Below are 14,449 nucleotides of genomic sequence, written 5' to 3' on the forward strand. Positions count from 1 at the left end.
TGCAACTACAGCTGGTGCAACCTATGAGGAAGAGAAGTGCAGTTTTACACAACTGCTGATGACCACACCAGATACTGACTGATTCTTTTGTTCAGACCTATTTCTGTTTATCACGTCTGTGAAATTGGTTCAGTTTGTGTCTCTTATTTTCAAACAAATATAGACTTATTAAAGAGAGAGTTCACCCAAAAATAAAAATTCTGCATTACCATGGTGTTTTTACAGACCTGTATACATTTCTTTGTTCTGCTGAACACAACAGAAGATATTTTGGGCAATGTTTGTAACCAAAGCATTTACGAGCACCATTGATGTTCGTATTTGTTTTTCCTACTACACTCAAAAAATACGCTGGATTTACTTATATAAAATATAGTTTATAATTTTTGCATCCACTTTTTTTAGGTAAGTTGCACATGGAATTGCTTAAAATTCCATGTAAAACTTACTTAAAAATGTGCAATTGCTTAAAATTCTGTGTGAAACTTAAAAAGTGGATGCAAAAATCATGCACTATATTTTTATTTTTTTAAGTAAATCCAGCGTCTTATTATTATTATTTTTTTAGTTTATGGAAGTCAATTGTGCTCCTGTTTTCTGCTTGCTTACAAATATCTTCCTTTCTGTAGACATAACTAGAAACCCATGATAACTCATAACAACACAATAGAAAATTTGGTGTTAGACGTGTGCATGAGTTTCTAAACTGGTTCATGCAGGTTCAGTAATTTTGCTTAACAAAATAGTTTTCTGTCACAGAAAACCTGAAGGCCTAACTTTTTAAATAGTTTATCATTAAACATAAAGATAAACTGGATGCCCTGCTGAAAAAAAAACCTGTTAAAACCAGCATAAGGTGGTTTTAGCTGGTCTGCCAGCTTGGTACTAGCTGGTTTTGCTGGTGTAGCAAGCTGGTCTAGCTGTATTTTGGTCACATTTTATGCTGGTCTAGCTGGACTTAGCTCGTAAGGCTGGAATAGCAGCTGACCCACCAGGTTGACCAGCTTTTGCTTGGAGGACCACCTTAAACCAGCAAAAACCAGCCAACAGCTCATGTTGGTCTTGGTTGAATTTTTAGTAGGGTGCAGCGTGTGTTTGTATATAAAAGTTTAGGTAATTTCAACAAAACAACTGATGTAAACAAACTGATCATTTTATTATTCTGTATTTTGAATGCACATGGGTGTACAGTGTGGTATGTTAATGTCCTTAAAGAGCAAAGTTATTTGTTTTACAGATCAAAAAACTTGGGTAGTTCATTTCCTAAAACGCACTTCTCTTCTGATCCATCTTTGTCAATAGTGACAACATATGCAACGCCTCCACTTGAACCATCTCTACCCATGGCCAGAGCGAGTGCTAGAGAGAGAAAAAGAGAAAGAGTTACACACTAAAGCTATGAAACGCACCCCTGGTCAGTACAAAAACAAAGACAAAAACAAGATGACAATCAGCACATTAAACTGTTGATTTTAAGTACACATTATATTGTGTATATCTGGACAAACATTTGTTAAAAGAATAGCTTTTGTTTAAATTCGACTTAAATGTTAAACAGAGGTTAAAATAATTATAAAAAATTACAATAAATCGCCTTTTATGACGTCATCTTGACATTGGTATTATGCACTGACAAATGTCTTACCATTCACTACAAACTCTTGGGTTTCTCTCTTTGTCATGTTTTTTTTGTACTCTGCGTCCATAAACCCGTGGATGTAAAAGCTCCCAGACCCACCGATAGCGAAAGGCTGCTTAGAGAGTAAACCATTCAGTGTCGCATACACCTGTTTGGATGAGAGAGAAATGGCCATATATAATGTATTATAAAATATAATGATTACAATATCTTACATCTGTAGGACATCAATCAAATTGTTCATTCTTACAAAGTCACAATTATTTCAGTTTGCAATAAAACCAAATGTTATCTAACCTGTCCTCCTCGTTTCCTGTCCCACCCTGCAACTATTAGATGCGCTGATAGTTCCTCTTTGTATTTGTATGAAATATTCTTCACCAGAGTGGCAGCAGAGCAAACCAGTGGGTCATCTTCCACCTCAATACTGTTAAGGTATATTTTTGAGGTATATTAGTAAGTACATAACCTAGGTGTGGTTTCCCAGACAGAGATTATCTTAAACCAGGACTAGGCCTTAGTTTAAGTAGGAAATACTAGGTTTAACAAACATGCTTTACTAAAAACATAACTGGCGTGCATTTTGAGGCAAAAAAAGGGCACTGATGTATTTTAAAATATGTTTGTGCAAGTTGTTTTAAGTTTGAACAGCTCTTACATTTATTTTAGTCTAGAACTAGTCTAATCCCTGTCCAGGAAACCGCCCCCTAATAAATATAGAGAACTACAAGGTGATGTACCTGTGCACATCCAGCTGATAGTTGACTATCTCAGCAATGGTTTGAGCATCAGCCGCAGATCCAGATAAAGCACAGTAGATCTTATCATGGAGGGGGGAGAGCTTGTTCATCACACGATTCACCACCGACTCCCTTAGACAAAAAAGTAGAAAAAGTAGCTTTATTAATCCATATGAAGGAGAAACTCATTTGCCACTATTTGTTATGTAATACAAAAGCAGTACAACAATATATTAATACAGTACACTGTGCCCCATTTTTACAGATTCAAAAAAAATATTTATAGTGTGTATACAGTAAAATATTTTTGCTGCCTTACATTTTAATGTACTATCAACTTACTTAAATTTTGGTTAAGTGATGAGTTTCTATAACTTTAAAATACAAGCTCATAATTTGATAATTTTGTAAAAAAAAAATTTCTTTGTTAAAAAACTAAGAGCAGCAGTATTGAACTTCTGTATTACTGTCATGCTCCCTGTATGTTCTCCTGTCGGCTTCCCTTGTTTTCACCTTTTATCTCCCTCCGGACTACATTTCCCATCCTCCTCCATGCTCCCTCACCTGCCAGCGATCCTGATGATCTCCACTCTATTTAAAGGTATAGTTCACCCAAAAATGAAAATTCTGTCATTATTTGGTCACTGTCATATTGTTTCAAACCTGTATCAATTTCTTTGTTCTGATGAAAAAGAAGGTAGATATTTTGAGGAATGTTTGTAACCAAAACGTTTGTGAGCCCCATTCACTTACATTTTAGGAAAAAATAATACTAGGCTCACAAATGGTTTGGTTGCGAACGTTCCTCAAAATATCTGCCTTCGCTTTCATCAGAACAAAGTAACAGCACCAGAGTGAGTAAATTATGGCAGAACCTTCATTCCTGGGTTACTATCCCCCTAAGATCTCCTGTTTTTCCCATGGTTTTGTCTGGTGTCGTTATTGTTAAAATCATTAATGCTCATTTATGCTATGCTGTGTTTGATTGTTACTATGCATGTTGGGATTTACCCTTTGGATATTTAAGCCTGTTTTACTCTATCTTCTCCTGCATGTTTTTGTACATACAGTCACTTCAGTAATAACCCCTCAGTAAAACACTGAGGCATCACCAATCCCTCACTAATTAAACTTTTAGTCTATTAAAACATTATGCAGTGAATGATTTCATAAACATTTTAAGTTGTGCCCTTGTCCTATTATAACCTATTTAGACACAGAAAGCATAGTATTTTATACAAAAGGTGCTGGCTTGCTACAAAGTTTTCCTTAAGGTAGGGTTGTTTAAACTTTAATTTAGTGCTCAAGTCCAATGCATAATATAATGCTGCTAATAATGTTGCTTTACCCTGCCGATACACGAGAATCAGATCCCAGTACGACTCCACCGTCAAAGGTAACAGCGATGATGGTCGTCTAAAATAGCAAACATGCATGAATATTTATTTCTTTTTAAAGTAAATGTGGTCAGTCTGTTCTTAATAACGATTCCCACAATGTTTGGCATTAGGTTAGCGAAACTGACTGTAGTCGTAGACTTGTCCAAACCACTTCACAATTTAAACTTTAAAACTTGCAACACTCAATAACTCTTTTTTATGTGCAACTTAAACATCGCGCTTGAGTTTATAAAGCTATTAAAGCGATATCTCACCCCGGTTTTGACCTCCTCAGACAGCCATCCTGGTTCCCCCAGCAGTTCTTCCGACATGTTGAATAAAACGAAACGAGTCTTCTCTTCTCTCACCTGTCTGCGCAAACCTGACTGCGCTTGAGACGCGATACTCGATAGCGCGCGTCAAATTAAGCGTATCTGTTAACTGAATTAAATGACAAAAGGTGAAATGCTGTGTTGTCGTATTGTCGAAGTTTTATGACGCTCACATTATTCCTCCATTTTTGTCTATAACAGAAAGTGAAAGAAATTTCCCTTCCTACTGTACTCGGAGCCACGACTAGACTAGGTCTTTATGTTATTATACTGTGTGTATAAAACGTGTGAGAAAGCATTTTACAATAGGCTACACCTTTAAAATTAATTGAATTTCTTCAAGTTTAACATTACTAGTCATTTGTAATGTTAATTTTCAATAGATTAATCCTTCATTTGCATTTATTATGCATTTTGCATGCCCTTAAATAATCTTTAATATTGTGTGAGGCTGTGCAATCATGTGCAGTGTTCAATAACTAAAAATGCATTCACTTTTGATATTGTGGATTTAGATTGAAAAAATACACATTTTACCTAAAGAATTCATGTTGGTCACTCTAAAAACAAACGGTGCTATATAGCACCAAAAGTGATTCTTTGCTCGTAATCATAGAAGAACCATTTTTAGTACCATATAGCACCGGTGAAGCACCTGTATGTGGGCATTCCTGGTCCTCCTGTAAAATTTAGCTAAAACCTTAATCAAGCACACCTGAATACCATTTCCAAGTCATCCTGTAGCCCTTGATTAGATTTTCAGGTGTTTTTTAATTAGGGTTGGAGCTAGACTTTGCAGGACAGTGGCCCTCCAGGACCAGGAATGCCCACCCCTGGTATAGATCACTGGTCTCAAACTTGATGCCCACGGGCACCAGGTTGCCTGCACTGAGTCTGTGAGTTGCCAGCCAAAGCACATTCTGTTAATAGCCTCAATTTTAAAAATTATTTATTACATATTTTTAATATTAGCTTGGCTTTTATGAATGTTAAAATTATAAACAATGATAAAACATATCAACAAGTAAAATAAAATAAAAAAGTTTTGAGTAGACTATATAAAAAAGTAGCCCTCCAGATTGTTTTATTCATTGTGGTAGCCCTTGTTCACAAAAAGTTTGGAGACCCCCGGTATAGATCAAGACTTTTCTGCAACAGACATATCTTTCTATACTGTGTATTTGTATAATTCTTCAATAAATCAAAAATATATTGGTAATCTTACTTTCCATGACTTTCACTGACTAAAAAGCTGAATTTTCATGACTTATGGCCAGGATACCGTGAGCCTGCTAAAAACCTTGAGTTTATAAAAATGTAGCTTAAATGAGTGAAATGAATAAACGGTGCCAATAAACGGCTGTTTAAATTGTAGTCAGCGGAGGCTTAGACCTGAAAATGGTATTCCTTTTGTCACAACAAGTTAACAAGCAGATTACATTTTGATAAATGTAAACTAAAATTTAAAGCAACAAACAAAAATCCCTGATATTCCATGACTTGGTAAAAATATAAAATTCCCTGACTTTCAATGTCTGGAAAAGACATTTTAAAATTCCATGATAATCCAGAAATTCCATGACCCGTGGAAACCCTGAAACACGTATTTTATGTATGCTACAGAGGATTCATGTATGCTACAGAGCATTCACACTGTACACCATGTCATTTTTGTATTGTTTTGTATTTATTATGAATAACAAAATGGCATGGAATGTATTTAAAATTACAATCTCCACGCTTCTAAGTAGTGAAAAAAAATCAACATCCAGTTGAGGTTTCCTATTCATCATGGAACTTGGGTAGTTTATCTCCTGGAACAACTACATGCTTGACTCCTGCTTCAGTGATCACAACTAAGTGAACCACACCACCACTAACATTGTCCCGACCCATTGCCAGAGCCAAAGCTGCAAAAACACAGAGACATTCAGTACTTAATACGGCTTTCATTAACTGTACACATAAATTTAATGCAACCTTACAATCTTGAGATGAAAATTAATTTTTTAATTCAAATGATACTTTACCATTTGTGGAAAACTGTGTAGCCTCTTCTAAAGTCATGTCAGGTTTGAATTTGGCATCTGCATAACCATAGATATACGTGCTGCCAGATCCGCCAATTGTAAACGGCTGACTGAGAAGCATTCCTCCCAAAGCCACTGTGTATATCTGCAAAAACAAAACTTTACTCATCGGAAGCACAGAGGTTTGTATAACATCATGACGCTTATATTTCTAATAAATGGAACCCTCTTAAATATTGTTATTAGTTCTACGGAGGCTGATCTTTTCACAGTTATTATTGTCATTGTTATATTATTATTATTATGACGTTTGCATGCCTATATCCCATAAAGTAAGTTGTTCAAACTATTGCCTTTGTCTACAGTCTATGTATGTGTGTGTCCAGCTGTGCATCACCTGTGGTCCCTTTTTCCTGTCCCAACCCGCTGTGATGAATCCTGCCTGCAGGTCCTCTTTGTTGTTATAGCAAAGCTCTTTCATAATGGAAGCTGCAGCTTTTACCAAAGGAGGAGAGTCCATCTGAATACTAAACAATAAAGAGACACACATAGCTATGTATTAATTTGCTTTGCTTAGCTTTTGTTTATGCTGTAACAGATACAGAAAATGAGATGACCTGTGGAATGACAGCTGGAATTTGGCCATTTTGGTAACAGCTTGTGCATCTGCCAGTGATCCGGCTATGCAGCAGAATATTCTATCGTGCACCTGTATCAGCTTGTTGATGGTTTTGGACGACACGTAGGACCTGCAGGTAAAGGTTATATTGTAGTTAAAAGATGTGTAACTGTGTGTTACATGAGAGTATTAAACAATGTGAAAATACTCACTCGCCCATAGAGGCTCTGGAGTCAGACCCAATGATAACACCTCCATTAAATTTGACAGCAAGAATGGTGGTCTAACCAAAACAGAATTTAAAACAATATTATTATAGCAGGGGCATGTGTTTATTGTTAAGAAAGTATGTATCCAGCAGCTCAGTTGAGAGAGCATTGCATTAGCAGCGCAAAGGTTGTGGGTTCGATTCTAATGTAACACAGATACTGATAAGAAATGTATAAGTGTCTGCCACATCTACAAATAATTACATGCCACACATTTTAGAAAACAAGCCATTGTGTAACCTTTACTAACTTGTCATGCATTTAATCTATGGTGGTCTTTGGACGTCTATGCCTATGTCCATGCAGTAAATTTTCTGCGTCGTGACGCACAACGTCAAACCTCATCATCGGTTGAAAGTGAAAGTAACTTTAACCTGATACAAACGGCAAAATATCATTAAAACTAAGATATACTTTGATTTATCAAAGTAAGTGTTTTATAAAAAAATGGTCCAAGACGATACGAATAACATCAGCTGCCTAATCGTGGAAACGAATATAAACAATTACGCGTTAGCTTTCCAAACACAAACAGCTTTCAATATGCGAATACTTGAGATACATAAAGATGTTATTGACTTACGCCTGTGCTGACTCCTTTTATTTGCGAGTATGACTGTAGTATTTCCATTACTGTAAACTTAAAGATACAGATTATGGATGAATGTGTCGATCCCGAGTGTCTCTTCTAAACGCACGCTGATCCAAACACAACCCTGGTGGTCAGGAGGCGCATTACATGAAGAGTTTCCCCGTCGACTGACGGTAGATTTTGGAGATGGCACTTTCTTACCTTTTCGAACCTCCTGTGTCAGGTTTTAACTTCGAAAATTCAACAAGGTAAGATTTGAATCTGGAAACAGTTATATTATCATAACACTGTGCGTTAAACGTAAAAAATAAACCGGAAATGATCATAACTATTGCTTTGTGCTTTCGGAGCAAAAGTGAAAGTATCGAGACGTAAAGGTGACTTCTAAAACAAAAATCATATACTTTTATGCAACTGTATGACGATTTTGTGCACTTGTGTGATATATCGTACTACCACTGTCTCCTAGATACTTTATAATCTGTTATTAATTGATATATAATTAAACCGGATTGTTTCATCTCCATTTAGAAATATTGTACTGGAAAATAGTTCAGATGAGGGAAAAATCAAGGCACCAAAACCCATGAAAACAGGGACCACCATTGCAGGGCTGGTTTATAAGGTAAACAAATAATGTGATAATGTCATAAATTTGCAAATTGCACAAAGAGCTAAACACTGTTGGTTTGTATGTATAAGGATGGTGTAGTTGTGGGAGCAGACACAAGGGCCACCTCTGAAGAAGTAGTTGCTGATAAAATGTGTGCCAAAATACACTACATTGCACCAAATATATAGTAAGTACAATTTTAATCTGTGTGTTTCCTAATTAAAAGGTTTTATCTAAAAGAAAGTTTTGTGCAGGGCAATGTCAGATTTTATAAAGCTAAATAACCATATTTGCAAATAATCATAAATTACTCCATGCATTAAATGTATTGTTTTAAATTGTTGTTTGTGTTAGTTGTTGTGGAGCAGGAACAGCAGCAGACACAGAGAAGACAACAGATATGCTGTCATCAAACCTCGCCATCTTCTCCTTGAACAGTGGCAGAAACCCAAGGGTCATCATGGCGGTTAACATACTACAAGACATGCTCTTTAGGTGTGTGTCCTTGTCTGAGATAGTCATTTATTATATAGATCCCAGCATTGGCTCAGTGGGTAGCACTGTTGCCCCTTGATCAGGAGGCGGTTTGCATGTTTTCCATGTGTCAGCATGGGTTTACTTGAGGTACTTCAGTTTCCTCTTACAGTCCAAAAACATGCAGGTTAGGTGAATTGGAGATGCCAAATTGCCCTTCCCCAATGTGTGTAGATTAACTTCCCTGCTGAAAAAAACAGCATCAAACCAGCATGGACCAGCATGGGAATTATGCTGGTCTATGCTGGTTTAGATGGTGGTCACAGCATACCAGCACCAAAACACAACATATGCTGGTATGACCAGCATGGGATGCCGGTGCTAATGCTTGTTTAGCTGGTGCTAATGCTGGTTTGGTGCTGGTTTAGCTGGTGCTAATGCTGGTGCTGATGCTGGTTTGATGCTGGTTTAGCTGGTGTTCACTAGCAAACCAGCACCAAAAAACAACATATGCTGGTCTTGCTGGTATGCTGTTTTTTTCAGCAGGGTTGTGTAGCCTATAGGTTTATGTTGTTAAGAAATAAAAAATATAAATGACTGATACCACCTGTTCCAATACTTTCTTGCATTAATTTGTAATTGGTTGTCTTGTTTCTCAGATATCGAGGTATGATTGGAGCACATCTAATTTTAGGAGGTGTTGACTGCACTGGCAGTCACCTGTACACTGTTGGCCCTTATGGGAGCATGGACAAGGTGCCATATCTAGCCATGGGTATGTATGTGCTATCTAATTATTGATAATGGTACATATTGACAAGGAAGATGAATTTGCATTTCTGATGATGTAAATAGCATAATATTGTGCATTTATTTAATTTGCAAAACCTTCACTAGTCAATGCTGCATTTTAAGTAGTTTGCAATATATAACATGACAACAACATAACTCAAAGGACTTTGCATGTTACCAGATCTCATCTGAACACACAGTGAGCTATGTTTCTGTGTTTTAATTCAGGATCTGGTAATCTGGCTGCTATGGGGATAATGGAAGACAGATTTAAACCAAATATGGATGTAAGTAACACTTTTGTTAAACCTGCTTAACAATGGGTTGCAGTGTGACACGAGGTGTTTCTCAATGGCAAGGATACTTCCTGGTCCTTCCAAGTCATTTCTTCCAGAGGCAAGGCTTCTCTTTAGCATTCGGAGAACATGTAAATGGAACAGACTACCAAGTGCACGTCATTGCGACATTGCGTCAGTGAAAAGGTGTGCTTTTGGCGCTGCGCCCTTAGGATTGTGGGTGATTTCAGAGCGCAAAGGCTACACATATGCATCCTTTCCTGTATATGGGATATTTTTTTGGACTTAGCTTTGGTTGAAATTCCGAGAATTCTCGACATTGGAACAGTCCTTCGACAGATGTCGATGATGTAGCATCCTCGAAAGTCTGGCTTCCGAGTATCCTTCATTGACATTGAGAAACACCTCCAGATACCCCTCACCTGTTTTAACACTTATCATGTCCCTGCAAAATAGTTCTTCTGCATAATCTCAGTCACATGGCTTTAAATTTCAGCTTTCTGTCACTAATGTCATTCATTTTGCCTTTAGCTAGAGGAAGCCAAGGCATTGGTGAGTGATGCCATCCAGGCAGGCATCATGAGTGATCTGGGATCAGGCAACAACATAGACCTGTGTGTGATTACTAAAGATGGAGTGGACTACATCAGACCTCATAAAGAGTCCCCTTATAACTTTAAGAGGTAAAAACACTTAATGTAAAAATATAAGTTACCAGCATTTAGTTGCTCTTAAACAATTATAATTAAATTTTAGCATGTCAAGGCAACTGCATAGTTGTCTAACCTTTACTGAACTTTGCCTAAAGTCTATAAGAAATTTATTGATTTATTTCTGTACTTTTTTAAGAGACAAGCAAAGTATAAATACAACCCAGGTACAACTCCAGTTTTAACTAAAACTGTATCCCACCTGGAGCTGGAGTTGGTGCATGAGACGGTTGAAAGGATGGAAACTGTAGGATCCAGCTGAGCCATGAAATAGTGTGATACGTTTTTTCCAGTAATGCTGAATGGTTCCGTCTATGTTTTATTTTTTATGTCTAATTTGTCCTTTTTAATTTTTCATGATTGTAGTAGACTGAAAAAAGTCCTAATATCATCATCAATAAAATATTACAATTTCCATCATGTACAATGTACAGCATCTTCATTTTTTTACATAAACCTGAATATTTATTTGAATATGTCAGATACAAGAACAGAACCTGATAAAAATGTAACACAGACACTCCAGTTACATTTTAGGTAATTCTATAGGTATTTTATGTGATATTAATAATGAATTGATATTATATTTAGAAACTTAAGTGCAGATATGTCCAAGTAACATTACTTGGTATATTTTGTACAGTATTATTATGAAGGCAACTAGGCATAATGTTTGACTATTACCATTTGTCCCAGTTTTGATATAATTATTTGTCATCTTCAATGTACTGATTGCCACTCAAGAAAGCAAGCAAAATCAACAACCTTGATTCCTTAAGTAGGATTAGTTCATTTATTTAGCTGATGCGACAAAAACAACACTGGTAGTTTTGTTTGGCAGTTTAGGACTTTTTGGTGTCATACATCAAGGTGTGTCATACTAAAACGTTTCCTTGATAATGTTACACCTGTTTTAACCTGTACCAGATAAATCTGCCTACATACTGATGATGCTGAAAGACGCGATTGGTCAGCCAGCTGCGTAAAAGGCGCTTTTCTGAAAATATCACAAAATAATCCTTTAAATCTCAAATAACATCCTTAATAACATTACATTATCTGATTATAATGTTCAACTGTAATTAAAAGTTATATATTAATTTGTTTAAGTGAATATTTTCTTTAAAAAACTCAAAAGTGGTCGAACTAGAAACTATGTGAAACAGCTTCTCTATCTTTCGGTTTCGAAATTGTTTTCTTCCGCAGACAGATCGTGCTTCCTACATATAAAATACATACATTGGGTCGTTTTTGCTTTTGTGTTTTTAACTATTTAGATTAATTGTATGTGCTTGATATAAATTATGGCTCTTTTGGACGTCAGTGGATATAAAAATTACTCCGCGCAACAGTTTGGCTTCAGACAGACGCATCTTCTCGACCGGCTGAATCATTACAGTTTTGGGACAAAATGTCAAGAATTTGCGGTACCAGTTGGAGTAGACGTAAGTTTTTATCGCATTAAATAAACTTACACTTAATCCTGAATACCGAATCAAAGTTTGTATTAACTTTTTATTGTTTCCTTGCTGGCATATGCACATTGCTATTGTCTAAAATTAACCTGTGACATAGTCATGATGAAACGAATCAATTAATAGCATGTGCATTACATTATTATCATCATATGGTTATCATATAGCATGTATGTCAGCAATCATAGCACATAATATATTTTACAGTAACATAATTGGTTCCTAAAATGTCCTGACAACTCTGCTCATTGAATCATATTGGCCTAAATCTGTAATATTTATATTCTGTGTTCCCATCAGCCTTCTAAGTTTCTGAAGTCATGTAGCTGTGATGATGGTGTTTGTATAGACCTGAATCATGGCACCACAACCCTGGCATTCAAGTTTCGGCATGGGGTCATTGTGGCTGTTGACTCCAGAGCATCTGCTGGAAAATATATAGGTCAGTATTAAGAGTTTATAATTTGCAGGATCTGCTGTCCTGATAACATTAACAAGAATAAGGATGCGAACTGTAAACAGCTTGCCAAAAAGTATTTCTCTACCTGTTATATGTTAATTATCCTAATGTGTTGCAGCATCAAAGGAGGCTAATAAAGTGATTGAGATCAATCCTTACCTGTTGGGTACCATGTCCGGCAGCGCTGCAGACTGTCAGTATTGGGAGAGACTGCTGGCTAAAGAGTGCAGGTCTGTCTTAACATGCATCTAAAGGAGATGTGCATATGCTCACAGTATGAAATTACCATCTTATGCCTTCAGCTGTGTCAGGAGAAGAACAGAGTTTACTGTAAACTTTGATTCATACCATGTGACTGGCTTGTAAGAACATTGGTAAATAGCTATTACAAGTAAATACAGATTCAACAGATTCCTCATCAATATGTGTTTCTGTATAAGGCAATTTAGCTGTGCAGATTATTTTGTTCTGTCATTACAAAATAAATTTTACTGGCAATTTCACTGTTTGGTCCACCATTGTCTGTATTTAATTTATGAATATTCAAGTGTTTTTGTGTGTTTTTATGAACAGACTTTATAAACTACGTAACAAGCAGAGGATCTCAGTGTCTGCAGCCTCCAAACTTCTGTGCAACATGATGTTGGGATACAGAGGGATGGGACTCTCTATGGGCAGTATGATCTGTGGCTGGGACAAACAGGTGAAATATGTTTACGGGTTTTGTTGTAATTGTGGGGCCAACTTCGAAATATATTGAGATATGTTGAAATCAGAATTGTGAAGGTATTTCTAAAAGTCACTATTTCTAAAGGTAATTTACTAATGTCTCAAGGTTTGTCTCAAATTTGTAAACAAATAAAATAAGATTGATATGTTTACATGATTGTTTTTGCCCATTATTCTATCATTGAGCTATATGAACTATATATTTCTTACTAAGATTTGTAGGCTAAAATTCATTCATGCACAATCTTCATTTACATACTGATTTTTTTCTCACATCAGGGTCCAGGTCTGTATTATGTGGATGACAATGGCACCCGTCTATCTGGTCGGATGTTTTCCACTGGTTGTGGGAACAGTTATGCGTATGGTGTGGTGGACAGCGGTTATCGTGAGGATATGACTGTAGAGGAGGCTTATGAACTGGGCAGACGTGGCATTGCTCATGCTACACACAGAGATGCTTACTCTGGTGGTGTGGTCAACCGTAAGTATGAATTACGTACTGACTATCAGTATATAAATGAGATAGACCCTTCTTTTATAGTTAACAGACATTTTATTTTTTATAGTTAACACAGTATTTTTTTTTTAAACTAGTTTATGCACATGTTGCAATGTGTGTTTCTGTTCATCTATTTTTTCTCCTTTTAGTTTACCACATGCAGGAGGATGGCTGGATCAAGGTGTGTAAAGAAGACGTGTCAGAGTTAATCCACCGCTACAAGAAGGGAATGTTTTAATCACACAACATATTCTCCAAATCATGCGGCCATTGTTTTATTACTTCACACTATTTGCTACTAACACAGTTCTAGTACAAAAATAAAATTATTCTCAAACCAGAAACAATTTTGGTGCATTCTTTTAATATACTTTTTAATAAAATTTTCATTCTCCTTTAAAAGAACTTGCTATTTTAATGTAAAACATGCTATTTCATGTTTAATATATGACCTCTATTTAACACTACAGTAATAGAAATATCTAATAGCAAAATATCTATCAAACTATAAACTAAATTTCAAAAACATTTGTTTAATTTTAGTTTAGGAGTTTAGGTAAAGCCAATTTCTAAAGAGGATATATTAATATTGAAGACTAGTTCTCACTTATGTTCACATACCTGTATCCAAACCTTACATATGTAACTCAATAGGTTGACATTTACTGTAAATTTACTGATGTAAAAATGTAGGAAAATAACACTGAATAAGAATTATCAATGTGATATGGCACATTTAAAACTGAATACCTTAAAAGAATGTCAGTCAGCACAACAGCAGTTTTTGTGAAATAAACC

General features: G+C 36.1%; 4 protein-coding genes across 4 annotated transcripts; 2 read left to right on the forward strand and 2 right to left on the reverse strand.

Annotated features, from left to right (window-relative positions):
* Positions 1 to 1,137: 1,137 nt before the first annotated feature.
* psmb9a (proteasome 20S subunit beta 9a) lies at positions 1,138 to 4,232 on the reverse strand. Its single transcript, XM_055220801.2, has 6 exons — positions 4,034 to 4,232; positions 3,728 to 3,795; positions 2,380 to 2,511; positions 1,937 to 2,066; positions 1,646 to 1,787; positions 1,138 to 1,359 (listed from the first exon to the last, which is right to left on the reverse strand). The coding sequence occupies exons 1-6, from the start codon at positions 4,088 to 4,090 to the stop codon at positions 1,232 to 1,234; spliced, it is 657 nt and encodes a 218-aa protein (XP_055076776.1). The 5' UTR covers positions 4,091 to 4,232; the 3' UTR covers positions 1,138 to 1,231.
* A 1,523-nt stretch (positions 4,233 to 5,755) lies between these two features.
* psmb12 (proteasome 20S subunit beta 12) lies at positions 5,756 to 7,752 on the reverse strand. Its single transcript, XM_055220423.2, has 6 exons — positions 7,592 to 7,752; positions 6,952 to 7,022; positions 6,738 to 6,869; positions 6,518 to 6,647; positions 6,121 to 6,265; positions 5,756 to 6,000 (listed from the first exon to the last, which is right to left on the reverse strand). Exons 1-6 carry the CDS (start codon positions 7,637 to 7,639, stop codon positions 5,873 to 5,875), a joined length of 654 nt encoding a protein of 217 aa, XP_055076398.2. The 5' UTR covers positions 7,640 to 7,752; the 3' UTR covers positions 5,756 to 5,872.
* psmb13a (proteasome 20S subunit beta 13a) lies at positions 7,710 to 10,905 on the forward strand. The gene is made up of 8 exons (XM_055220421.2): positions 7,710 to 7,848; positions 8,132 to 8,225; positions 8,303 to 8,400; positions 8,568 to 8,708; positions 9,347 to 9,462; positions 9,708 to 9,766; positions 10,307 to 10,458; positions 10,627 to 10,905. The coding sequence occupies exons 1-8, from the start codon at positions 7,787 to 7,789 to the stop codon at positions 10,745 to 10,747; spliced, it is 843 nt and encodes a 280-aa protein (XP_055076396.2). The 5' UTR covers positions 7,710 to 7,786; the 3' UTR covers positions 10,748 to 10,905.
* Positions 10,906 to 11,655: 750 nt separating this feature from the next.
* On the forward strand, positions 11,656 to 13,998 carry psmb8a (proteasome 20S subunit beta 8A). The gene is made up of 6 exons (XM_055220422.2): positions 11,656 to 11,930; positions 12,261 to 12,402; positions 12,539 to 12,650; positions 12,994 to 13,123; positions 13,429 to 13,633; positions 13,801 to 13,998. The coding sequence occupies exons 1-6, from the start codon at positions 11,790 to 11,792 to the stop codon at positions 13,887 to 13,889; spliced, it is 819 nt and encodes a 272-aa protein (XP_055076397.2). The 5' UTR covers positions 11,656 to 11,789; the 3' UTR covers positions 13,890 to 13,998.
* Positions 13,999 to 14,449: the final 451 nt, after the last annotated feature.

Source organism: Misgurnus anguillicaudatus, chromosome 20, assembly GCF_027580225.2.
Source record: "Misgurnus anguillicaudatus chromosome 20, ASM2758022v2, whole genome shotgun sequence".
Classification (NCBI taxonomy): Eukaryota; Metazoa; Chordata; class Actinopteri; order Cypriniformes; family Cobitidae; genus Misgurnus; species Misgurnus anguillicaudatus.

Excerpts from the sequence above, each read along its gene's own strand:
- psmb9a (XM_055220801.2), bottom strand. The coding sequence starts at position 4,090 with ATGTCGGAAGAACTGCTGGGGGAACCAGGATGGCTGTCTGAGGAGGTC. Across the intron at positions 2,067-2,379 it reads TATCAGCTGGATGTGCACAG|TATTGAGGTGGAAGATGACC; the intron begins GTACATCACCTT and ends ATACCTTAACAG. Across the intron at positions 1,788-1,936 it reads ACAGGAAACGAGGAGGACAG|GTGTATGCGACACTGAATGG; the intron begins GTTAGATAACAT and ends TCATCCAAACAG.
- psmb12 (XM_055220423.2), bottom strand. The coding sequence starts at position 7,639 with ATGGAAATACTACAGTCATACTCGCAAATAAAAGGAGTCAGCACAGGC. Across the intron at positions 6,266-6,517 it reads ACAGGAAAAAGGGACCACAG|ATATACACAGTGGCTTTGGG; the intron begins GTGATGCACAGC and ends TTGTTTTTGCAG. Across the intron at positions 6,001-6,120 it reads TACACAGTTTTCCACAAATG|CTTTGGCTCTGGCAATGGGT; the intron begins GTAAAGTATCAT and ends GTGTTTTTGCAG.
- psmb13a (XM_055220421.2), top strand. The coding sequence starts at position 7,787 with ATGGCACTTTCTTACCTTTTCGAACCTCCTGTGTCAGGTTTTAACTTC. Across the intron at positions 7,849-8,131 it reads AACTTCGAAAATTCAACAAG|AAATATTGTACTGGAAAATA; the intron begins GTAAGATTTGAA and ends ATCTCCATTTAG. Across the intron at positions 8,226-8,302 it reads TTGCAGGGCTGGTTTATAAG|GATGGTGTAGTTGTGGGAGC; the intron begins GTAAACAAATAA and ends TGTATGTATAAG.
- psmb8a (XM_055220422.2), top strand. The coding sequence starts at position 11,790 with ATGGCTCTTTTGGACGTCAGTGGATATAAAAATTACTCCGCGCAACAG. Across the intron at positions 11,931-12,260 it reads CGGTACCAGTTGGAGTAGAC|CCTTCTAAGTTTCTGAAGTC; the intron begins GTAAGTTTTTAT and ends TGTTCCCATCAG. Across the intron at positions 12,651-12,993 it reads CTGCTGGCTAAAGAGTGCAG|ACTTTATAAACTACGTAACA; the intron begins GTCTGTCTTAAC and ends TTTTATGAACAG.